At 52.1% G+C, this 24,207-nt stretch overlaps 2 protein-coding genes across 3 annotated transcripts in view; one reads left to right on the top strand and one right to left on the bottom strand.

The window, feature by feature from the left end:
• Positions 1 to 24,207, bottom strand: part of LOC144948697 (transmembrane gamma-carboxyglutamic acid protein 3-like) — a 311,492-nt gene that overhangs the window by 245,626 nt on the left and 41,659 nt on the right. The window lies entirely within an intron of this gene.
• On the top strand, positions 1,746 to 24,207 carry WDTC1 (WD and tetratricopeptide repeats 1). Of its 2 annotated transcripts, XM_078878358.1 has the most exons (17): positions 1,746 to 1,864; positions 3,292 to 3,591; positions 5,940 to 6,023; positions 7,050 to 7,096; positions 8,923 to 9,034; positions 10,239 to 10,426; positions 11,312 to 11,494; positions 13,004 to 13,101; positions 13,947 to 14,062; positions 14,539 to 14,617; positions 15,120 to 15,222; positions 15,382 to 15,549; positions 16,243 to 16,478; positions 16,938 to 17,133; positions 18,329 to 18,521; positions 19,812 to 19,985; positions 23,780 to 24,207. In XM_078878358.1, the coding sequence occupies exons 2-17, from the start codon at positions 3,544 to 3,546 to the stop codon at positions 23,795 to 23,797; spliced, it is 2,043 nt and encodes a 680-aa protein (XP_078734484.1). In that variant the 5' UTR covers positions 1,746 to 1,864; positions 3,292 to 3,543; the 3' UTR covers positions 23,798 to 24,207. The 2 variants fall into 2 exon arrangements, with proteins under 2 accessions (XP_078734484.1, XP_078734483.1); XM_078878357.1 differs by lacking the exon at positions 23,780 to 24,207 and having other exon boundaries at positions 19,812 to 23,748.

Genomic DNA, 24,207 nt, shown 5'->3' with positions numbered 1-24,207 from the left:
CATTACACAGATAAGTCAAGATGGCGGCACGCGTCGCATCTCAGTGAGACCACAGCCGCACTTGTCCATTGTTGGAGCTTAAGAAGCATTATCTGTAAGTTGTTTATATTCCTATAATATTGGAAATGCTGTTGTAATGTTGGAATGACCGTTATAGCAATGTAAATGCCTTTATAGTGCCGTTAAGTTGTTGTAGTAAATACGAGGCCTAGTTAGTAACGAAGCCTGTGACTTTCCTTATTGTGGATGTTACTTGTGATTTAGTAGGTCGAGTCAGACTTGTGCCTATGTTGCGATCCTGAGAGTGATGACGAAGTATCTCATCCACAGTTTAGTGTTAAGTGTAATGCTGTACATTTGGGGTGCAGTGGGATGAATACACTATGTGCCTGTATGCAACGCACCAGCTTGTGCCTTTGTCTAGTTGTTCAGGGGTAATGTGGGGGCCTGGTCCTTCCAGGATCTATTGTTATCTAAGACAATGTTCTGATGCTGTGGTGTTCATTGTGTGGGTGTTTCCGAATTATAACAGATGCTGTATCTGTGTTTTCTCACCAGTTTTACCTGTTACAATCAATACATGACGATCGGAGTTGGACGGTCATCCTGGCTCCGAGGGTTTATTGAACACATGGTTATCTACTCGACTAGCGGTGCAACGCAGCGCACGGCGAGGCCGAGATAGTGCCACGTTGGTATGTTTACGTGTGGGGAGCGGTGGTGTAGCAGTTAGTGCTATGCGCCACGAACCTGGTTACCCGAGTTCGATTCCTGCTCACGACCAACACCGGTGACGATTATCTGAACCGGTCCTGGGCTCCCCTAGGTCAACTCAGCCTCAATTGAGTACCTGACAGTGTATAAACATTGTCACTGGGAAGACAAAGGCTGTCGGGCGTGGTGCTGGCCACCCACCCCCTCGTGTGCCGTGCCAGCCTTCATAGGTGCTTGCAAACAGCACCCAACAGTCTGTTAAGGCTATATGGGGCATCTTTGTTGTCTGTTGTTATTGTGTGTGTTGTTATTGTGTGTTGTTATTGTGTGTGTGTGTTGTTATTGTGTGTGTTGTTATTGTGTGTGTTGTTTTTGTGTGTGTGTGTTGTTATTGTGTGTGTGTGTTGTTATTGTGTGTGTTGTTGGGGGCATAGGTGGTGCATCAGCCAGTCATCTCGGTCATCTCAGTCAGTCGACCCGTGGCACCTGGATCTGCCCCTTGACCTCCTGCCAGCGGGCGTTCGACACTTCACGTGGCCTCAAGGTGCACATGGCCTGGCACAGGCGCCGTGGTGACGTCACCGCCACTTAGTGGCGAATGGCAGTTGTTGTTGTCAGTGGAGCACGTATGATAGGTGCTGCTCGCTAACAGCACTTGTCCCAACAGTCTGTTAAGGCTACACCGGGGATCTTTGTCTTTGTATCAGGAGAAGTGATTTCGCAATCTCCGCGTCGCTGGGAGCGGGGGTGGGGGCCTCGTTTGTCAAGATGTCGCAAAGTGCTCCTGTTCACGACACTGACGACTTCGCAACCAATACTCTGTAATGGGTTTTTTTAATTCTCCCCCAAAAAAACATCACAACAAACAATTATCTCAGCATCTGAATCCGACAGAGGCTCGCGCGAAGTTGATGTCGGCAAATTTTTAAGCCGTTCAAAAAATAGATTTTTTTGTTGTTACATTGAAAGATTTTCTTTTAATGTTGACGGGCGATGCTTTACGGCAGCCGCGCCGTAAAGCACCCGGGGCCCGTAGGCTCCGCCCCCAACCACCGTCCCCGAGCGAGCACCGCGCAGAGATCGCGACCGTCAGCAGCCTCACGGCGGCGCCGCGGATCGAGGCGGACTGCCCTCTAACAACGACGACGAGGTAGTGGCGGTGGTGGAGACGGAGTGAGCCGCGGAGTGGAGGACGAGGGAGGGAGGAGCGGGCTGCGAGTCGGGAAGTCGTCGCCTTTACCGAGGCCGCTCCGAGCGCCTCCCTCTCGCCTAGCCAAGGCCCCCCCCCCAGCCACCTCCCTCCGCCCGCTGGCCGCAGTGGAGGCCCCCCCCACCCCGACCGCCACCACCATCCCTGCCCCTCCACTCGAGGTTAATCGTAAACGCTTTACGATTAACGAGCTTGTCCCGGGTTAAACTCAACGTCGTCATCACGATCCATGGGGCAGATCGCCCCCGGAGTAGCAGCAGTGGCAGTAGTAGTAGTACTGTAGTAGTAGTACTGTAGTAGTAGTAGTACTGTAGTAGTACTGTAGTACTGTAATAGGTACTGTAATAGTACTGTAGTCGTACTGTAGTACCAGTGCTGTAGTAGTGGTACTGTATAGTACTGTAGTAGTACTGTAATAGTACTGTAGTAGTATTACTGTAGTAGTAGTGTAGTAGTACTGTAGTAGTAGTACTGTAGTAGTAGTACTGTAGTTAGTCTGTGTTCGCTGTACATTTCGTATTTTTGTTGTTTTCCCCACTTCCCTGTCTGTGTCCCGCAGTGCCAATATGCGCTCAAGTAGTGGACACAATCTGTCCGGCACCGATCTCTTAATGTCGTCGGCAAGCCATTCTCTCTTAGGTCTTCCTCTCTTTCCTGTTCCTTCAATTTTTTTCCCGAACAACAACGCTTTTCACTGTCATGTTGTTGTCCATCCTGTGTTTACGTATGTGTGTTCGCGTGTGCTGTTTTTGGAAAATGCCTGCTCGACTGGCGTTTGGGAAGTGTCTGATAACCTAACCGGCTTTTGGAATGCGTTTGATACCTCGAACGACATTTCGAGGGTGTTTGACATCGCCAGACCTCTGATGCGTTCTCACCCTCGCATGCAATACGAGCTGCTGGGCCGCGGGCTCGTGTGAACTGCGTTTGGGTGTGGAAACCTCGTCCCATGCAAACAGCAGTGTCATTTCCAACAGTTATTTCATCCGATGTATTGCGGGCTCCTGAACTTGAAATTGTTACGCAGCATTATAGCCCCGTTTCGGCGATTGCAGAATGCATTGTTTAGTTTTCAGTTGAGAAAGTTCATAGCTCGCATCACACGGCGTAATCACTCACCGTGTGCAGACGAAAGGGGTGTTCTGTTGGTTGCAATGGTTTTTTTGTGAATTTTTGTTTATTTGAAGTTTAAATAACATATACAGGACGTTCAAAATACTCTAACGCGCATTACGATTTATAAAAAGTCGATGTAACTTTACACAACTCTAATCTAGTAGGCACATTAACGGTTGAATCTCAACAGTTGAACGTTGTAACAGCTCACTCTTCATGATCGATTCTCTTTCTCTGTGATGATTTCTCAGCGCCATCACTGGCCCCCCGTCCCCCGCCATGGGTGAGCCCCGCGAGTCGTCCTCTCAGGGCCAGCGGGAGTCGAGTTGGAGAGTCGCTCGAGACGCCGACGCCGCCACCGCCGTTCGCCCTCCCTCACCGCCGTCGTTCCACTAGCGGCCCGCTCTCTCGCCGTACGCGTCAACTCCCCCCCCATCGCAGGGGACCAGCAGCCAGAGCCAGTCTTACACGAGCGCAAGGTGGTGCACAGCAATCGTCCCGCAATGGATCCCTACAACGTCACCATGGACATCATCAACCGGCAGATCAAGGTGAAGCGACGCGGTGGTTTCCCTGTCTTTCCTTTCATTATTTACCGTGGATTTACAATTATAAGAATGCGTGTGTGTTATGTTAAACTTCTCTCGCGCCATACATAGCTGACCGTGCTAATTGAGGTGTTCGGGAAGGAGAACAAACTAAAGACAATGGGAAAATTACTACAGTACATTGCTGCATATCAAATCGCTTGGGACTGAGGTATAGGCGTATATGTGAAAAGGTCGGTTATAGCTTGAATAGCTTCCTAATATCAGAAGGAAGAGCATTCCAGACGGTCGCAGAAGCGCATCTGGAAGCGCGCGTTGCAGTGACCGTCTTTGTTTGATGGTTAGCCAAAAGCCGCTGCTGCAAGGAAGACCGGAGTTTGCGTGATGGCTTATGCTCCTTGACGAGATCTGCAAGGTGTTGTGGTTCGTTTCTGGTAATTTTAGCCATCGTATATCCGCCCTGACCACTTAACCGTCTGCAGCCAGTGTAGTATTTGTGCGTGGTGTAAGCACCTTTTTCTATCTTGGACTGATTGATAGATGCTCACAAAACTGCCCATTTCACATATCCACCTAGAATGAAGTCCCCTGCGAGTTGATAGGGTCGTAATTTTCCCATTGTTTCAACTGCCGTACCGGGAGATTGAATCAAACTGATGACACCTGGATTGCAAGTCCAGTGTGCTAATCACTTTACACCGTGGCAGCAGCGTCCCTAATGACGCGTAACATTTGCAACAACAAAAAAGAAAGTTCATGATGTTGTGAATCTCAAATGGAAGCAAGATTGATGGGGACACAATCATAAAACTAGTGGAGGAATTTTATGCAGATCTCTGAATTTTTTAAAACTATACCCCTTGTTTTTATGATGAGGATGATGGTCCAGATGTCAGAATTTTAAATATAACCATTGCCCTTGTCGGAGTTGAAAATATCAGAAGATGTATTTATCCTGGAGGAATCCAATGAGCTATAAAGCTCTCTTTCACAGATGTCCAGTCGGGGCACGACAACAACAAACAATTCTTAAACACGATAGGAGTGTAAAGTCTAGGAGAGGTAAACAAAATGCTTTGAAACATAAAGAAATGAAACAAAACAATTTTTATCTGAGCAGGTGAAGCCCACTGTAAAATTGTAAAGGTCAACAACCAGTTGGAATAACTGGAATTCATTGACAATGTAGGAGCAGCTGCTTACATTTGTGGACCTATTTACTAATTTTTTCACACACAAATTAGTTACTTCAATCATATAACAATGCCTCAATCTTCAATTCAAGAAGGGACAACACTGATTTGAGTATAACCGACCCTTGACCCTATTATCTGTGTGGTAGGCAAAAGAAGAAGGGGGGACCGTGCAGAAAAATCCATTGTTGTACTGTACTTTTATGTTCTCTCACGGTCACCAACCTGGTGAAATATGGTCAACAGCTGCCACCTCCCGCACGGTGTGGAGAGCCTCTTTTATCCAGCAGTGGATTTACAAAAATGCTGTACATGTACTTTACCCCCTTATCACATGCATATATAATTCACGAAGGTCACAGTACCAAATATTTTAAATTTTGGATATCGACCAACAATGTGAACAAACTGCATTTAGAAAAATATTTTTTTACCGTAAGACTATATACCGTCCATCACATTATATGAAAGACAAACCATTAAACATTATGCTTGACTTTGCATTGATTCTGTCTGAAACTGGTGACAAATAACGTCCCTAAAGGTGATCCGATATGAACTAAACTTTCGTATTAATTATATAAAGGAATTGCCGTATAGAAACCCAGAAAGATTGATCAAAGGGTGCTTGACATCTGTAGACAATCCAGCGTTAAAATTATTTGCCTTGATGCACGTGCATTATCGTCCAAGGCATGATGTAATTTCCCGAAGTTATGTGACACGCTGTGGGACGTTATGCCGTTGTGCAGCTCAGAAGGTAACATTTCTTTTAAATGCCTTCAGGGAGCAACGCATGTTGGAAGGGGCTATGAAATCTGTACACAAACATTTTTCATCCACCTTTAGACGATGGAAATGCATTTGGTTCCAGTGGAAACCGATTGAGTAATCCAGGCTAATGAGTAAATTATAACATGGTACAATTACACTGCAATTTCATGTAGAAAGTAATCAAATACAGAAGTCAAAGAAGTCATTTCAGAGTTGCGCTATCACTGAGATTGCGGACAGCAACAGAAGATATTTTCTGAAAATTGGATTGGAGAAATGCAACCGTAGTTAACATGCGTGGAGGAAGTGGTTGAGCGGAGTCGGTGCAGGAAAGGCGTGCGGTGTCACCCGGCTTTTGGGTATGCGGGGTTTCGGCGCGTGCAGGAGCGTGGGGTCCTCTCCTTCCAGCGGAGGCAGCACGTGACGGATGCGATGGTGCGCCGCCTCGGGCTGGAGGCCGAGCTGCAGGTGATGCCACGCTCGCCCACTCGATCGCCCAATCACCAGCCGTGTCACTCCGCTTCGCGGTTGGGAGTCACGGGCGAGATTGAAGAGATTGTCTCGGCACTAATGCCATGCGTGCCAGCAGCGCTGACGCCACTGATAGACGAATCCAGGTGTGTCGGCCACTTAGCGATTATACCGTGGTTTCAAGATATTACACCGACTCATCTCCGTCGCCTTGTCACTCTTGAATACACAAAAAGCCACTCGATTCGGCTCTCAATATTATTATTTTTTGCGATGCGCGCGGCTAACTTTTGCAGGGCATAACAAAAATTTCCCCCCCTACCCAGCACTGATTTCTAACACAGGGAGGAGCACTGCTTGCTGTGCGAGTTCCAAGTGCAGTTTTCTTCGTCTCGCGACGCAATGCCAATAACACAGTTGGGAGTCTTAATTACGGTAAAGGAAGAAGATCAGCGATTAACCTTGGGCGGCTGAGAATGTTTACCGGCAGAGATGCACGAGACTGCAAGTATAGGTGGCCGGCGAGCCTAGGGGGTTCATATTGGCCACCTGAGTGCTACGCAGTTGTCACCACTGAGCATCTTGGTTGGACAACAGGTGTCAGTCGCTTGAAGCTGACTTGTTTGATGGTCTAAGCCAGCGGGTTCAGTGGTTCATTCGCCGTGCTACGATCCCAGTGGGCTGGGTTTGATTCCGGGCCATACGTGACGTGAGTGGCGAGCGCTATCTTAACCTTGTCCCGGGTCTTGCGTAGGTTGGCTCAGCCTTCAGTGAATGGTGTGGGGAAACAAGACGGCCCAGCCTTGGGTGGTAACCACACCATCCCTTCTTGTGCTATGCCGTCCCTTAATAAACGCTCGCTCATAGCACTTTCCTTTCGGTCTGCAAGGCTAAATGGGGGGGATCTCTATCACTGTGTTCCCCTTGGCAGGCACGGCCGTTGACAGCAGGGAGGGGCCCCATGCAAGTGCAGCGAGCCGTGGAACGGCTGCACTAATTTGCACTCTCTCCGTTTCTCCGTAGGGTCACACGGGCTGCGTCAACTGCCTCGAGTGGAATGAGAAGGGAGAGTGAGTCATACGCACGCAGCAGCAGCAGCACAAACGCACGCCGGTCTGAACGTCGGTTTTCTTATTCAGGAACCGTCATTGTGGATGTTGGGCCAATTCCTTTTCACTAAAGTGGATCATGTGTGTTGTCCTTCCCCCGCACCTCCGATTAGCACGGTGTGCTACTTACGGTGCGAAAGAAGTTCAACATACACACACACATATGCGAACCGGTAGTAGCTGGCAACAGCCAACCCGTCAATACTTGCATGCTTACGATTTTGTTTAATTAGAATATTTCACCTGGAAATTAACTTTGAGATGGAACTTCTTGTTCGCAAGGAGTTAAACATATATAGGAAATATGTACACAGGAGCGCCTTTGCAAAATCACTTCGTCAATTGAGGACGTTTATCACACATTATTTAAAGTTACAATTACTGCACAGCATTTTTGTGGCGTATATGTTAATCTGTCAGTCTGTGGAGGGAACGTGCCTTATTAACTCAGCGTGAAGCCCTTGATTGCCGTGTAGCTTGGCACACTGAGTACAAATTCGCCTTAATTTAGCCTCTCACGGCCGCTGCTGGAACAGGCGCGATGCCACGGGCGTGTGTGAGCCTCTGAAGCCACGCTGCGGCATATGAAACTGCCGGAGTGGTCTTTCAAGGATGTGCCCATGGTTAACATTGAGCACGGAAGCCAGGTTGTGGTGGTGGTGGTGTTGTGACTAGCAGTAGTAGCTTTTGGAGGACGTGTCCAATGTGAAAATTTGGAAGCAAGCACGGTTCGCCGTGATGACTTCGCAGTGTAGATTTTTATTTTCATTCTAATATCGACCATAATCTCTTGTTTTCACGAATGTTCTCGCTATCGATTGCAGTCCTTAATGTTGACCAAATAACAATTGGAGGATTGCATTGGTGGTATTGTTTTGCATCACAATCCTTTTTAAAATTTAAGTGTACCGGTATATTAGGCTGACATTGCTGGTAATAGCTCTTCAGAGCAGAGGGTGGAAAACTGATGAAAGTTTCGATCACACTTGAATCCGGTGCTTGGAAAGTACTGGAGATAATTCACAAAGTTGACATGACGGTTTTAAATTCCCGCACGAAACATTCTCCAGAAGCAGGTATTGAGCAGCTAACACACCCTTGCTCTGCTAAGAACGAACGCATACACCCATTTTAATTAAATTAATTTGTATCGATGTGGCACTGCAGAACTGGGAGGTGAACTGAAAATGGCACCAAAGTAAACAGGCAGACTTCACATCCCTCCCATATCTGTCCCTCCACGTGAGCAAATAAAGTGTTTTTTTTTTCATATCCCTTTGGACGCACGGCCTTCTGGGAGTGCGCAATTTCAGCAGCATTGGCTCAACACAGGTAAACTGTGGACCGATTTTGACATTCCGTGTCTCATCAGCAGAGTCGGGCTTGCTTGCAAAACTCGCTGGTGAACTGGAAGATGTTTATAGATTGAAGGAGCGATCGCAATGCCGGCCTTTAATGACGGCACGGTCTGCGTCCAAAGCCTCCTGCTCCATAATACAGGTTACTAGTACAGTACACCGGTGTACTGTACTAGTAACCAATTAGCATGTTCTGTTCACGTGACAAACCTTACTAATTTCCTGTGTCGGGTTGTGGCGGGTTTAGCGACATATTTATATTTACGCGATCTAACCTTAAAAAAACCTGTATTATGGATATTGGTCATGAAAGCCACCGTGTTAAATCCTCCTACCTCGCCCCCCCTTTCTCGTTCCACCCCACTCTCCTAACTTACCTCCTCGTCCGCTTCGCCCCCACCTCCCCCTCCCTCCTCCCCCCCTGTGCAGGATGCTCGCGTCAGGCTCGGACGACCAGCACATCATCCTGTGGGACCCGCTGAGGCACCGCAAGCTGCTGCAGATGCACACGGGACACACAGCCAACATCTTCTCTGTCAAGGCATAACCCGCACTCACTTACTCTAAACTAAACTAGTTTTATTTTATCAGATAAGGCCCACTGAGCAATGTAGATGTTATCCAGAAGCCACCTGGCCACAAATAATAGCTCAACGAAGTGGCTTATCTTGTGGAAATTTACAGCAGTCAAATACTCTAAAAGCCACGTTTCTAAATGTGGAGGGAAAAACCATAGGACCCGGAGAAAAATTCACACGACCACGGGGAGAATACGCAAACTCCAAATATATAGGCGTCAGGGTTGTGTTCGAACCCACAAACTCCTGTATACAAGACGAGGAGTTAATATTTCTCCATTGTGGCACCCCACTCAGCATGGGGAGATCCCCTTCGAACGCTCGTAGACTGCCTGGGAAACGGCTGTTAGCGAGCACCTGTTGAGTTAGCATGGCATGGTGCACAAGAGGGATGCTGTGGATGGCACCACTCCTGTGTGCTTTTGTCTCCCCAATGTCGATGTTTACACACCACACCAGAATCACGATTTAAGTCCGCGTTAATTAATTTATACTGTTTTGTATTGTCCTGCACGCACCACTGTCTCACTCGTATTGTTCATCTCGTTTAATCCGTCCCATTTGTCTCATTTGTATTATCTGCCTAGCTCGTATCGTCCCTCTCTTACATCTGTCTCATTTTCGATTTAAAGCTTTCGTGACTGCAGGGATTCATCTTCTTGGTTCTTTCGGTAAAGTCACGTAGAAGGGAAGTAATAAAATAATAAAAATAAAACATAATAAAACAATTCTCACGAGGTGGGAAGAAGAGCGCCTAAACAAAATAATTTGCATATCAAGAGGAATTCCTCTTGATATGCAAATTATTTTGTTTAGGCGCTCTTCTTCCCACCTCCCCCCCCTCTAACCCAGCTTAAATATACGCTCCAAGCTTGGGGTGTTTCATTCTTCGCCTGAGGATGGCTGCTTGCGTTGTGGCCGAAACGTCGTGAGAATTGTTTTATTATGTTTTATTTTTATTATTTTATTACTTCCCTTCTACGTGACTTTACCGAAAGAACCAAGAAGATACATCTGTCTCGTTTGGACGGAAAACAATTCCGACGGCATGTGAGCAAGCGGCTCGTCGATTGCTTCGCTTGCGTTGATTGCTTCGATCGCTTCAGACGGGGAAATGGCCGCACGCGCACCGCTAACCGTAAAACGACTCGGCGTGTGTGCGCGCAGTTCCTGCCGCACTCGGGCGACCGCCTCGTGGTGACAGGCGCCGCTGACTTCAAGGTGCACGTGCACGACGTCGTGAGCAAGGAGACGCTGCACATCTTCGACAAGCACACTAACCGCGTCAAGCGCATCGCCACGGCCGCCTCCACGCCGCACATGTTCTGGAGCGCCGGCGAGGACGGCACCATCCGGTGGGTACCCTCCCCCCCCCCCCCCACCTGCAATGAGGCATGGCCCTGGGAAGGAGAGGGATGGAGAGTGGGGGAGGTGGGAGACATTGGGATGTAGGGGAAGGTGGTTGTAGTGAGGGTGGGAGGTATGATAGGAGGTAGTGGGAGATGGTGGCTACGAGGTAGGTTGAGGTAATGGAAAGGTGGGTGGGAGGTAGATGGAAGTGGTGGAAGTGTGGGTGAGAGGTAAAGGAAGATGGTAGGAGGGAAGGGAGGGTGATACGGACAGACAGAGCTAATGCATAAACCCTTTCTACTTTCGTCACAAACTGTTAAATCTTCAGTTTAACACGTAGGCTTTCGCGGCCAATATCATCCATAATAGAGGTTTTTGGGTTAGATCGCGTAAATATATTAATGTGTCGTTAAAACCCGCCACCACCCGACACAGCCTAGCTCGTGAGTTTTTGCTTAAAGCAGAGGCGTGGTCAACACATCTACACCTCTATATAAGGAACGAAACAGTGAGACTTCTCCACAAATCTGGCTGTCGCCTGATGAAGCTGGTTGTAATTACAGGCAAAACGTCGTACTCCGTTTGTAAATGTTGTGGCTTGGCTCTCCAACACACCGGTGTGCTGTACTAGTGACGAATTGGCACGTTCTGTTTACGTGACAACCCTTACTAGTTGGCTGTGTCAGGTGGTGGCGGGTTTTAACGACACATTTATATATTTTCGCAATCTAACCCATAAACCTCTATTATGGATGTGAAGTCTTCGAGGGGCCTCTGTGCTCCGTTCACTAACACTGCCAAACCACGCGTGACCCCGTTGGTGGCGTCCTCTTCCCCCGACTCCGTGAACCCCACCCTCCCCCGTCACCCTCCCTGTGGCGGCGGAGCAGGCAGTTTGACCTCCGCGAGAGCAGCAACCGCTCGCAGGTGCTGGTGGACCTGACGTGGTACTGCAGCTCGCAGGTGGAGGCCAAGTGCCTCGCCATCAACCCAAGCGACAACACGAGCCTCGCCGTGGGCGCCAACGACCCCTACGTGCGCCTCTACGACATGCGAATGATCACGCAGCACAGGTCAGGTTCCATCAGATCGTGGAGTAAGCGGCATTAATACCTTGAGCTAACCTGAAGAAGCAGCCGTCCAGTGAGGACCGGCGTTGTGTTTGACTTGCTGTTACCGTGTTGTGCTCGACCTCTGTGTTTGACTTACTGGTATCACGTTGTGCTAGACCTCTGTGTTTGACTTGCTGGTATCACGTTGTGCTAGACCTCTGTGTTTGACTTACTGGTATCACGTTGTGCTAGACCCCTGTGTTTGACTTACTGGTATCACGTTGTGCTAGACCTCTGTGTTTGACTTACTGGTATCACGTTGTGCTCGACCTCTGTGTTTGACTTGCTGGTATCACGTTGTGTTAGGCCCCTGTGTTTGACTTGCTGGTATCCCGTTGTGCTAGACCTGTGTTTGACTTGCTGGTATCACGTTGTGTTAGGCCTGTGTTTGACTTACTGGTATCACGTTGTGCAAGACCTGTGTTTGACTTGCTGGTATCACGTTGTGCTAGACCCCTGTGTTTGACTTGCTGGTATCACGTTGTGCTCGACCCCTGTGTTTGACTTGCTGGTATCACGTTGTGCTCGGCCCCTGTGTTTGACCTGCTGGTATCACGTTGTGCTAGACCCCTGTGTTTGACTTGCTGGTATCACGTTGTGCTCGGCCCCTGTGTTTGACTTGCTGGTATCACGTTGTGCTAGACCCCTGTGTTTGACTTGCTGGTATCACGTTGTGCTCGGCCCCTGTGTTTGACCTGCTGGTATCACGTTGTGCTAGGCCCCTGTGTTTGACCTGCTGGTATCACGTTGTGCTAGACCCCTGTGTTTGACTTGCTGGTATCACGTTGTGCTCGGCCCCTGTGTTTGACTTGCTGGTATCACGTTGTGCTAGACCCCTGTGTTTGACTTGCTGGTATCACGTTGTGCTAGGCCCCTGTGTTTGACCTGCTGGTATCACGTTGTGCTAGGCCTGTGTTTGACCTGCTGGTATCACGTTGTGCTAGGCCTGTGTTTGACTTGCTGGTATCCCGTTGTGCTCGGCCTGTGTTTGACCTGCTGGTATCACGTTGTGCTAGGCCCCTGTGTTTGACTTACTGGTATCACGTTGTGATAGACCCCTGTGTTTGACTTGCTGGTATCACGTTATGATAGACCCCTGTGTTTGACTTGCTGGTATCACGTTGTGCTAGACCTGTGTTTGACTTGCTGGTATCACGTTGTGCTAGACCCCTGTGTTTGACCTGCTGGTATCATGTTGTGCTAGGCCTGTGTTTGACTTGCTGGTATCACGTTGTGCTAGACCCCTGTGTTTGACTTGCTGGTATCACGTTGTGCTAGGCCCCTGTGTTTGACTTGCTGTTACCGCATTATGCTCCGCTCGTGAGACCTCTGTGTTTGACTTGCTGGTATCACGTTGTGCTAGACCCCTGTGTTTGACTTGCTGGTATCGCGCTGTGCTCTGCTCGTGAGACCTCTGTGTGGACCCCCGTTTGCCGCCCGACACCCGCGCCCCCCCCCCCTCTCCTGCAGGAAGTCGTGCCGTCTGAACGCCCCTAGCGGCACGGGGGTGGAGCTGGACTCGCAGTACAGAAAGCTTCCCGACGGTGCCGTGCAGTACTACGTGGCGGGTGAGCCCGCTGCCAGTGCCCGTAGCTAACCGAGTGTCCAGGTGGTGCAATTCCACCCGGGTGGCTACAGGCCCAGGAATGAAGAGAGGGAAAATTAGATATGCCCCCCCTTTCCCCCATTTCGTTCCTTGCACCGTGGCTCGTGCCAACCTTGCTACTAGAGGCGCCACGGTGGCGAGATGTTATCTCCTTCGCCTGGTATGCAGGAGGTCGTGAGTTCGATCCCGACCCTGACGACTGCTATATATTTGGAGTTTGCATGTTCTCCCTCTGGTCGCGTGGATTTTTCTCCGCATCCTCCAGTTTTTCCCTTCACATTTAGAAACATGTGTTTTGAGTATTTGACTGCTATACATTTCCACATGATTAGCCACTTGTTTGTGCTGTTATTTGTGGCCAGGTCGCTTCTGAAAAAGCACTACATAGCTTAGTGGGCCTTACCTGGATAAATGTAAATAGTTTAGTTTTAGTTTGTAGTCATATATTTGCATGCATCGCAACATGATGTATACGATCATCCCTTCACTTGGCAGCACAGGCAGGAGTGAACTTGCTAGTGGTGCGTCGTGTAACCAACGGTTGCCTGGGACATGAAGATGTGTGGGGGAGGTGGGAGGTACGACGACTCCGGTTTCCTTGTCCGTACATCAAACCCAAAGAGCGACGCTCGCCGTGTCCGCACACAGGACTCGACACGCTCAGCGGCGAGCCTCAGGGCCCGCCACCTACCTCCGCTCGTCACTCCTTCCACCAGTTCCCCCTCCCCCCCTGGTCGTGACACTCAACCCAAACGCCGCTCGCCTGCCTGCCCACCCCCCATCTTCCACCCCCCATCTTCCACCCAGGTCACCTCCCGTCAAAGCAGACGGACTACCAGCGCAGGTTCCGCACGCTCGCCGTCACGTACCTCACTTTCAGTCCCGACGGGAACGAGCTGCTCGTCAACATGGGCGGGGAGCAGGTGTGTGCGCGTCGGCCCCCGTGCCTCTCCCCACGGGCACGCCGTCACTACGTTCGGTTGCGGGAATTGTTGATGCGGAGAGTATGGGGGCGGCCACGGTGGCAAGATGTTAGCTACCTCGCCTGCTATGCAGGAGGCCGTGGGTTCGATCCCGACCTTGATGCCTGCTGTATATTTGGAGTTTGCGTGTCTTTCTCCCCGTGGTCACGTGGATTTTTCTCCGGGTCCTCCGGGATTTTCCCTTCCACATTTAGAGTCGATGTGTGTTTTAGAGTATATTTGGCTGCTATAAATGTACACACGATAATAAGCCACTTCGTTGAGCTATCGTTTGTGGCCAGGTCGCTTCTGAAAAAAGAGCTACATAGCTCATTGCTGCCTTACCCTGGTAAAATAAAAATAGTTGAGTTTTAGTTCGTGAGTGAAAGATCGAAGTGTGGGGCTGATGCCACCGGGTGTCTCCGCATGGCCGGCAGGTCTACATGTTCGACCTCCACAGCCGCCAGCGCCCGTACTGCTTCTCTGCTGCCTCGCGACGCCGGGCAACGCCGGGCGGTGAGACAGCGCACTGGACAACAACTCCCATCACCATAATTTTCTCCATCTCAATAATCATCTCAATCATCTCAATCATCATCTCAATCATCGGGTGCAATATCCTTTTCTCAGCCGTGTTACCCGCTGAGGTCGTGACAGGTTTATTTTTTTCACTCCGATTGCTAAATGCCCCCTGTACCGTAATGTGCACGGATGCCTACTTTATTGAGGGCGGTATCGGCACGTAAAAATAATGATTGATTTCATCATCTCAATTGTCACTGGTGGCCCATGGTCAATCCGCTGCATTGATGAAGGCCTCCCCGAAGCCGCCGCCATATCGCTCGGTCCTGCGATGTAACGATCCGCGCCCACCACCTACGCACGAGCCGATTTTCGTCGCTCCATCTCCGCGGCGTGATCTCGGTTCGGCGGAGGCCCTCACCCAGCAGCAGCTTAACACAGAAGGCCGCGCGTCACGTACACGCCCATAATCGGCGCTGCGCTGCCGCACTCGCAGCCGACGTGCAGAACGGGAAGCAGGCAAACGGCGTCTCCAACGGGCTGCACCTGCACAGCAACGGCCTGCGCCTGTCCGACGAGCCCCAGCAGCCGCCGCCGAGGTGAGTGGGCGCGCGGCCGCCGCCGTGGCTCCGCGTCTCCCACCATCGCCGCGGTTGCGCACGCTAAAAATTAAGCGGCGGCGTTTTGAGTCGCAGTTTTCAGCACGCTGCGCAGTTAAAACTCTCGATTGTTACCGTTGCTGTGCCGTGCGCCGCTAGCCCCGAGCTGCCGCCGGCCGTGGAGAAGCTCAAGCAGCTGGCGAACGCGGCGTTTGGGCGCCAGCAGTGGCCCGTGGCCGTGAGCCTCTACAACCGCGCCGTCGCGCTTTGCCCCACCAACTCCGTGCTCTACGGCAACCGCGCCGCCGCCTACATGAAGCGCAAGTGGTGAGCACTCCGCACCCCCCTGCTGCACCGCACCCCCCTTCTCAGCACCCCTCTGCTGCCTGCATCCCTCTGCACTGCACCCCCCTACACCGCACCCCTTCGCCCCGCACCCCCTGCTCCACACCCCCTGCCTCTCACCCCCCTGCACCGTACCCCCCTACACCGCACCCCTTCGCCCCGCACCCCCCTGCTCCACACCCCCTGCCTCTCACCCCCCTGCACCGTCCCCCTGACTGATCTCTCTCTTGGTCTTTTTGCCGGTTCCATTTTTTTGTTCTTGGTAGTTCTTATAACAACACAATCAAAGTTAAATACACACACGTACTGTCATCTCGGCCGCAGGCGGTGATCGAAATGGAGCGTTAGAATTCCTGCTACGAAACCCGATTGGTGAGCAATCGGAAGAACCGTTCTCAAAGGCGGCGGTACTATACGTGTTTGGTGTTTTGAGAAGTGCCAGTGTGGCGTACCGCTGTCTACCGGCGTACTGCTGTGTGCCGACGTGGTACACCGTGGTACGGCGTACCACAGCGTACCGCCGTGTACCAGTGTATGACCGGATCGCTGTGTACTGGCGTACCACCGGTGTACCAGCGTATAGCGGCGTACGAGTGTACCTCGGCACGTACCGACCCACCACGACTGCCGGTCGTCGCGTGTTCTCGCCGGCTCACGACGGCGATGTCGGCGCAGGGATGGCGACCAGTACGCGGCGCTGCGCGACTGCCGCGCGGCCGTGGCGCTCAACCCTTGGCACCTGAAGGCGCACTTCCGGCTGGCGCGCTGCCTGTACGAGCTGCGGCACGTGGGCGAGGCGCTCGCCTGCCTCGACGACTTCCGCGGACGCTTCCCCGAGCAGGCGCGCAGTAGTGCGTGCGACGCGCTCGACCGAGACATCAAGGCGGCGCTCTTTTCCCGCACGGATAGTGGTGAGTGGACGGGGGGGGTGGACCCCACGCGGGCAATACACGTGCCCCACACAACTAATGCGTGTAGTGCCACACGCGTGTAGTACCGTGTGTAGTACACGCAGATCACTTGCTGACCCCCCCCCAAGGAGACGTGTTACCGTGTCGCATTCTGCCCGCAGCTTAGATCGCAACCTTTCCCACAGAGCAAGCCTGGACATGTTTCTCAGTCAGCCTGGGTCTATTATCAGCGCTGTGTAGTCCGCTGTGATCAAGTTCAACGCAGCAACACCGGTGTCAAATTTCAGTACAAATCATTTCCTGCCACCCATACAAGAGATACCAATTCACGGAATGTCCGGATCAAACCCGGACCGGTGGGCATCCTACGCCGAGATTACCAGCGCCCCCCCCCGATCGCGTCACGGAGTCGACCGACATGCTGCTGTCGCCCTCGCCCATTTCCCCGATTCCCCACAGACGACGAGAGGAAGGCAACTGACCCGGCTGGTGGTGGCGGCGGGGGCGGCGGCGGAGCAGGGAGTGGCGGCGGGCGCGTGCGAGGGTTTTCCGAGGAGGAGCTTCGTCTGCGTGAGCACAGCTACGACTACAAGCTGCGCTACTGCGGCCACTGCAACACCACCACCGACATCAAGGAGGCCAACTACTTCGGCAGGTGAGGCCCCGTCGCGTCTCGCACGCACCGCCGCTCTAGTGTAGGCCGTGTCACAGCAGGTGGTGGCGTGGGACGGCACGTTTATCTTCTTAGTCTGAACCGGTGAGAAGCCGTGGGGGTTTTGGACAGTCGATTTCCTTCCTTCGTTCTTCTCCCACAGGTCAGCTAAAGCGGTCAAACATTAAGCGTCGGTTTAGTCGGCCTTAGTTAATGTCAAATAATGTTCTCTTTGCTTGCTCCACCATTACAGAGTTAATTTATTGTTCAATTCATTGGGGCGTGCAAAACTTCGCTGTAATGTATCATTCTACCATTAATTTTTTGTAACTGCCAACCTTGCTCTCGGTATAAATCTCTACTAGCTTCAACAGACCCAAATCGACTCCGACTACGATCCGCGGCATGCGGCGACCTGCTGCTGTCCGCTCCGCGTGTAGACCTCATGCGCGATACGGCCAGCACAGTTTCGGTGTCTCCGGCCAAAGAGCTGGAACACGTTACCAGATCATGTTCGGGATCCGTCCCTGAGTCGGAGCCAGTTCCGCAACAAACTTAAAACGGTGTTGTTGTTTAAACTTGATTTGAAGCTTTCGTGACTGCAGGAATCCATACTCACATAGGTATAAAATAAAATAAATCACGACGTTTCGGGCGCAACACAAGGGTCCGTCATCAGGTGATGACGGACGCTTGTGTTGCGCCCGAAACCGACAGAACCAAAGGGTGTTGTTGTTTCAAAGAGCCTACTTCAACGTGTGATCAATGCGCGTTCGTGATGGACTGGACTCATATAAGAGTGCACAATATCAAATGTTTTTACTTTTAGTTTATACAGCATGACCCTACTCCTCCATACTAACTTAACAGACTTTTGAAGTTAAACGTGGGCATGTAAGCAAAGGTAACAATGTTGTCATAAGGGGGTAGCAGCAGGAGTACTGGAGCGTGTGCCAAGGTCAGCAATAGAGGCCGTGTCTTGTTATTGTCAATCATCTCAGGTGAGTCGACCCAACAACGTCGGGCTTTGTCCCACGACCTCCTGCCAGCAGCGATCCTTCCACACTTCATGTGACGACCTCAAAGCGTACCTAGCTTGGCACAAGCGCCGTGGTGACGTGGTAACGAATGACGGTTGCTGCTGCTGTTGTAGTTTTGTGCGTGTGTGCCCGTGCGTTGCTGCGTGGCGCCTTGTCAGCGCGGGCCAGTACGTGGTGGCCGGCTCGGACGACGGCTCCTTCTTCCTGTGGGACAAGGCGACGTGCAACCTGCTGCGCGTGCTGCGCGGAGACGAGTCCATCGTCAACTGCCTGCAGCCGCACCCCTCGGCCTGCCTGCTGGCCTCGAGCGGCATCGACCCCGTCGTCAGACTCTGGGCCCCGAGGCCGCAGGTGCGGGGGAACCCGGGGGGGAAGTGCGGGGAAACCCTGGGGGGATACCGGGGGGGAAGTGTGGGGGACAATGGAAGGGTACCAGGGGGGAACCCAGGGGGAAAGTGTGGGGGTAACTGGAAGGATGCTTGGGGGAAACCATGGGGAACCCAGAGGGACATCAGGGGGTAACTGGAGAGATACCGGAGGGAAACTGTGGGAGAAAGCATTTGAGTGTTATCCTCTCGTACGCATGGGTCTCTTCCACACTGTAAAACACTGAGTGGAGAAGGAAAAAGGTCATACATCTCGAAGCAGGAAATGTTTAAAAAAGTCTCAACTGATTGAGGCTTTCCCGGATAATCGAGCGCCTGTTATTGCAGCACCTCATCGGCCCCGGGTGGCGCTACGGTCAAAGAGCGCTCGGCTCGCAGTCGGAAGGTCACAAGTTCAAATCCTGATCTTGGGTCAACTCGGCCCTTCATCGTTACCTCTTTGGAACGTGAACACGGTCGTCTTGTAGACCGACCAGCCTGTGTCATGGTAATCTGGATTTCTCACCGCTGGCTTAGGGCTGCTCATTGAGATGAGCACAGCCCTATTGCTTGTTTGACTGCACCAGATATTTTAACCCTCGGTGCCACGTGTCGCCAAGCCCTCATATTTGATTCTCTTTACCCTATCTCCCCATGCCCTTGTCTCATGTCTCTTTGTCCACATGTTTCTGTCTGTGTCCCCGGGTCCTTGTGCCCCTGTGTATCCCTCTGTACCGTCTCCCTGTGTCTCCGTGGCTTGTCTTCCTTCGTTTAATTTCCCCATTTCCATTTGTCTCTGTCTCCATTTCTCCATGTTCCAATGTTTATTTACCTTTTCCCTGTATTCCCATACTCCTATATCTCTATGCCCTTGCATCCCCGTGTTCCCGTATAGCCATGTCTTTGTGTCCCAACATGTCTCTTTTTTTTCCCATGTGTCCCCCCGTACCCCCCCCCCGCCACCGTGTCCTCCCGCCCCATCCCCGTGTCCCTTGGGTCATTCCACGCCACCCCCGTGCGTCTTTGGCCCTGCGTGTCTCCCCCTCCCCCGTGTTGCCCCCCCCCATGTCCCGTCCCCCCCCCGTTGTCCCATCCATTTCCCCCCGTGTCCCGCTGAGTCCCCCCGTCACCTCCGTGTCACCCCCCATGCGTCTCCGCCCCTGTGTGTCTCCCTGTGTCCCCCCCGAGCGTCTCCGTGTCCCTCCCCCCGTGCCCCCCCCTGTGTCCCCCCCGCACGTGTCCCCCGTGTCCCCCCATTTCCCTCGTGTCGTGGCAGAACGGCTTTGAGAATGAGCGCGTGGTGGACGACACGGACGCCGTGTGCCTGGCGAACCAGCGGCGCATGAACGCCGACCCCCTGGAGGTGATGCTGCTCAACATGGGCTACCGCATCACGGGCCTCACGGGCTCCGAGCTCGGCTCGGACGACGACTCGGGCTCCGAGAGCCAGGTGCAGTGCCGCACTACCTGATCACGGGGTCGCGCGGACGGGGCGGGGGGCAGCGTGGGGGGTGGGTGGAGGGAGCGTTGGGTGCGGGAGAAACAGCTGGCGCTGTGGTGGGAACGACCGTCACGCGTGCAGCTCTCGCGGTGTCACTCTTCTATCGCTGCTGCTGCTGCTGCCGCGGTCACTCTTCCAGCAAACTTGACTCGCTGACTCACTCCCGTCGCTTGCTCACCAGTGGTCAGTCACCTCCTTGTCACTCTCTTCTATCGCCACTCCCGTGGACACTGTTCCCGTGGACTTCATGAACGGATTCCTGCATCATTGTTGAGGTCTTCCAGACGTCGCCTTTGATCTCACCCCACACCGTGTTCAACCTCCACACTACCGATCACAACAACGCACGTACCATCTGCTCGCTCGCTCGTCACACCGCAGTTCACCGCTCTTCCCTTTTGGCTTCATCCCTCACACTGTTCCACTACGAAATTCCCTCCCATCGTCACTTTTTCCCAAGCTCTTGTAATGATCTTGCTCAATTCAAGAAACGCTTTACACTCGTAAGCCATTATAACTTGGGCAGTGCTGTTGGTTTGGGCCTTTTGGGCCTGTGCTCAGCCCAGCAACTGTGCCTCAACAAAAAAGATGCCATCGCTTCTTTCCTTCTGCCAGATCCCTCGGCTGTTGCACAGTTGAAACTCGACCTGCAATGACCGCTCTCACAGCCTCGTCACCTCCACCACCACCACCATGTCTGGCTTGAGCTCTACCCCGTGGTCACCGTGCCACTCCACTGCCCACCTCGGTCACCTTCCCTCCTCCACCCTGCACACGCGTTCCCCCACCAATCGCAAACAAACTCGTCTCTTCTTCCTTCTTTACATCCACATCGCTTTCCTGCCGTCCGCTGTTCCCAACCACCACTTTGCTTACCCTGTCCCCCGCCACTAACTTCCCATCGTTTTCAGCATGCGCTCACATCAAAAAGGCCAGAAGCTTTGGTAAAGCCCAGAGTATAATAGATCCAGACGAGGGGGAGTTTAGAGATATTTTCACGCTTAGAATAAAGCCCCTCTGGTGGAAACCCAACTGTGAACGGTGACAAGTGAAGAGGGTGGCAGGGGGGGGAGTGAGAGGAGCAGAGTTGGAAATTACGTAGCTGCTCTTGACGGATGAATGCAGTAAGCCACCTGACGCCGTTTGAGCTGAACGGCCGTTTGCTTGCCGCTCACAGAGTGACGGTTCTTCTCACCGCAGCGACAGTCTCCGGTCCGGTCTCAGCGGCGGCCCCGCCCCCCCCCCCACCTCCTCCCACCTACCTTTGCTTTTGTTTGCGTGCCATTAATTTGCACGTGACCGCCAGGGCCAGGCCAGAGAGTTCATGGAGAGAAGGTTCTGTGCGCACGCTGAGGCTGCCCACAGATTCCTCGTTAGGGCCTTGTTTTGCTAATATGAAATGTTTACTCGCAAGAAGGAAATCTGGATAAATGAGGCAATACGTTTGTCTTGGTCGGCCCGTATTGTAAAACAAAACATTGGCAGCGTTATCATCTCTCGTTGGTTCATGGCTCGGTCGTAAATAATTATATTTATTTCAAAACGGACCCCGTACTTACCTGACAGTCCGGTCTTTTTACATTTACCAATATAACGACGTTTAGCAAGCTTCAGAAATATTCCCACGCTTCGTTACTGCAGACCGACGAGGGATGACAGCCTGGTAGACGAGACAACACGTTTGTTGACGCTCACGGATTGACGTTTGAGAAACGCCATTCCCATTTTGCTAAAGGATTTAAATGCAAAGTACAGAAACTTATATGTACATTTTGCGTTACGCACTTGCGAGTGAAAATACCGTTAGGGTTTTCACAATAGCTGCATGAGTTGACAAAAAAAAACATTTTGCGAATAATTTAATATTAGCGTCTTAACGATGACTCGGAAGCGTTGTAGTTTTTTTCCCCGTTTAAAATAAAATGCGAGTGATTCCGGTGTGGTGGTAATCGTACGAGAATTTGTAATATTGCGCTTGCTATGCAACAAACGGTCGTTAATCCACGGAGGCTGGGACACTCGCCACGGCCCGTTGCTTTACCCACGGCACCTCGCAGCCACCCAGTGCAACAGTCCCAGGCAAAGAGAGACACTCCCACGGTGGGGAAGGATGTGTGATGGGGCGCCTCCTCTGCAGAATGTCAGATTTACACCCAGACCACGTGGGATTAAATCGCCAACACCCATAGGGGGAAGTCGCACCGCCGTGACGGTTGTGGGCAAGGCCATGATGCACGTGGGCTAGTTATTTTGGTGATCGTCGCCAGCAATCGCCACCGGCAAAGCCAGTTGCCAAGAACAGCGCTCGTGACTCGATTGCAGTCACAGAGCTTTGTCTAGCCCAGGGGGTCGGCAACCACAATAACAAGGAAAGAGCCTTTTTCCTTTTTGAATTTAGTAAAAAAAAAACTAAATATTTCAAGGGCCGCAATGCAACATGCATACAAGACGGGAGACGGTGGTCCTCAATAAATAACGTCACGAAGCAGTCCTTATAAATAGCAGCATGCGGTTCCGGAACCTCAGGTTGCCGACCCCTGGTGTAGCCAATCGGTGACCTCCTGCTCAAACGACAGCCCTGAACCAGTGGTGGAAATACCTCATTCCTATGGCAGGTGCGAGCGTCTCCATAGGACAACCACTGTTGACTTCCATACGAAGTGGTACTTGTTTTACGGAGCCCAGAGCGACGATGGGCCGAGTCAATCCCCCAACCAGGGTTTGAACTCGTGACCTCATGATTGCGGGCCGCTCGCCCTACCGCTTCACCACCTGGCCGATCTAGCAAACTAAAACAGTTGCTTGCAGAGTCGACGATGAGCAACGACTTGCCAACATCCAATCAGATATCACAACCTGGTGATATCTGATTGGATGTTGCCACCCATGTGCACACTAGGGAGCAAGCAGTTATCAGATTTGTCCAGAAGCATAGGAAACCGTTGCTGGTGAGAATTCCTGGCGACAGTTGCCCTAAAATAACCATCGTGCATCCTCTGGCCCTCGCGACAGCGACAGCGTTTCCCCCACCCTCTCCTGTAGATTCCAGTGCCAGAAGAGCGTCGGTGCAAGGTTGGAATGAGTTGTTGAGTTGCGTTGGTGGTCGCAATTCTTGTTGCTTTGGTCGCATTACTAAAACCCGGACGTTTTGACAATTTGCGGTCTTTAAACGTTGCCAAGAACCCACAGACGCAGGCAAACCTCTTCTATTCGCGTACCAAGCATTGATAAATCCGACCTTTGTATTTTTTTGCTGTACAGTAGTAAATGCTAATATATGTTAAATATATATATAAAATATATCCAGCGAGTCATGTGTCCCTTTGTATTTGCAAATTACGCAACGATACTACGTTTGGTTGAACGTACAACCGCTGCCCAGGCCTTGGCGCACTGTGCGTGCGTGCGTGCGGGCGAGCGTAGCGGGCGCAGCGGGCGCGTGCCATGGCCGCTCGCATCGTCGCCGCAGGCCAAATATTCGCCCACGCGCATCCGCGGCCGGACCCTCCCGTCCGCAGCGCGTGCGTCGTCCCGCCCGCGAGCGGCTCTAGCGCGCGAATACGCACGAGGTTTGCCTGCGGGCGAACAGAAACGTAAAGACGACGCGGTTGAGCGTAACACTGAAGCGAGAGAAGGAACACACGAAAAGCAATGTGTTGGTGTTGCCCTCCCCCCACCCCATCCCTCCCCCTACCTCCCCCCCCCTCCCTCTCCATGCCCCTAACCCGTGTTCTCCGTTTCAGCCCACCTCCCCGTCGTAGCGATCGACAGGTCCGCCCTCGGATTCCCATCTCCATGTGGCCTCCGCAGGGCGCAGAGCACAGAGAAGGGTCTCTTGACTTAAACCCTCCGAGGTCTCTCCCCTCACCGTCTTATTTTGTTTCCTTTTAAAGTAATCTCGTCGTGCTTGTTAATACTACTACTATTATTGTTTTCGTCGTTGTTGCTGCTGTCGTCGTCGTCGCAGTTATATTGTACGTGGTTATTTTTTGGCGCGTTGTTTCCTCTCCTTTTTAATTTAATTTGAGATAATTTGCACCGTGTTAAGGTTCGACGACGATACGCGTTGCTTGTCGGTATGAAGCCGGGTCAGGCCGTGGCGCGCCACTGCTGCTGCTGTTGTTGGCAAGCCGAGCCGTGCTCGGGGGGCGGGGGGGAAGGCGCAACCCAA

This window comes from Lampetra fluviatilis, chromosome 50, assembly GCF_964198595.1.
Source record: "Lampetra fluviatilis chromosome 50, kcLamFluv1.1, whole genome shotgun sequence".
NCBI lineage: Eukaryota > Metazoa > Chordata > Hyperoartia > Petromyzontiformes > Petromyzontidae > Lampetra > Lampetra fluviatilis.
This window is presented reverse-complemented; position numbering and strand designations above follow the sequence as displayed.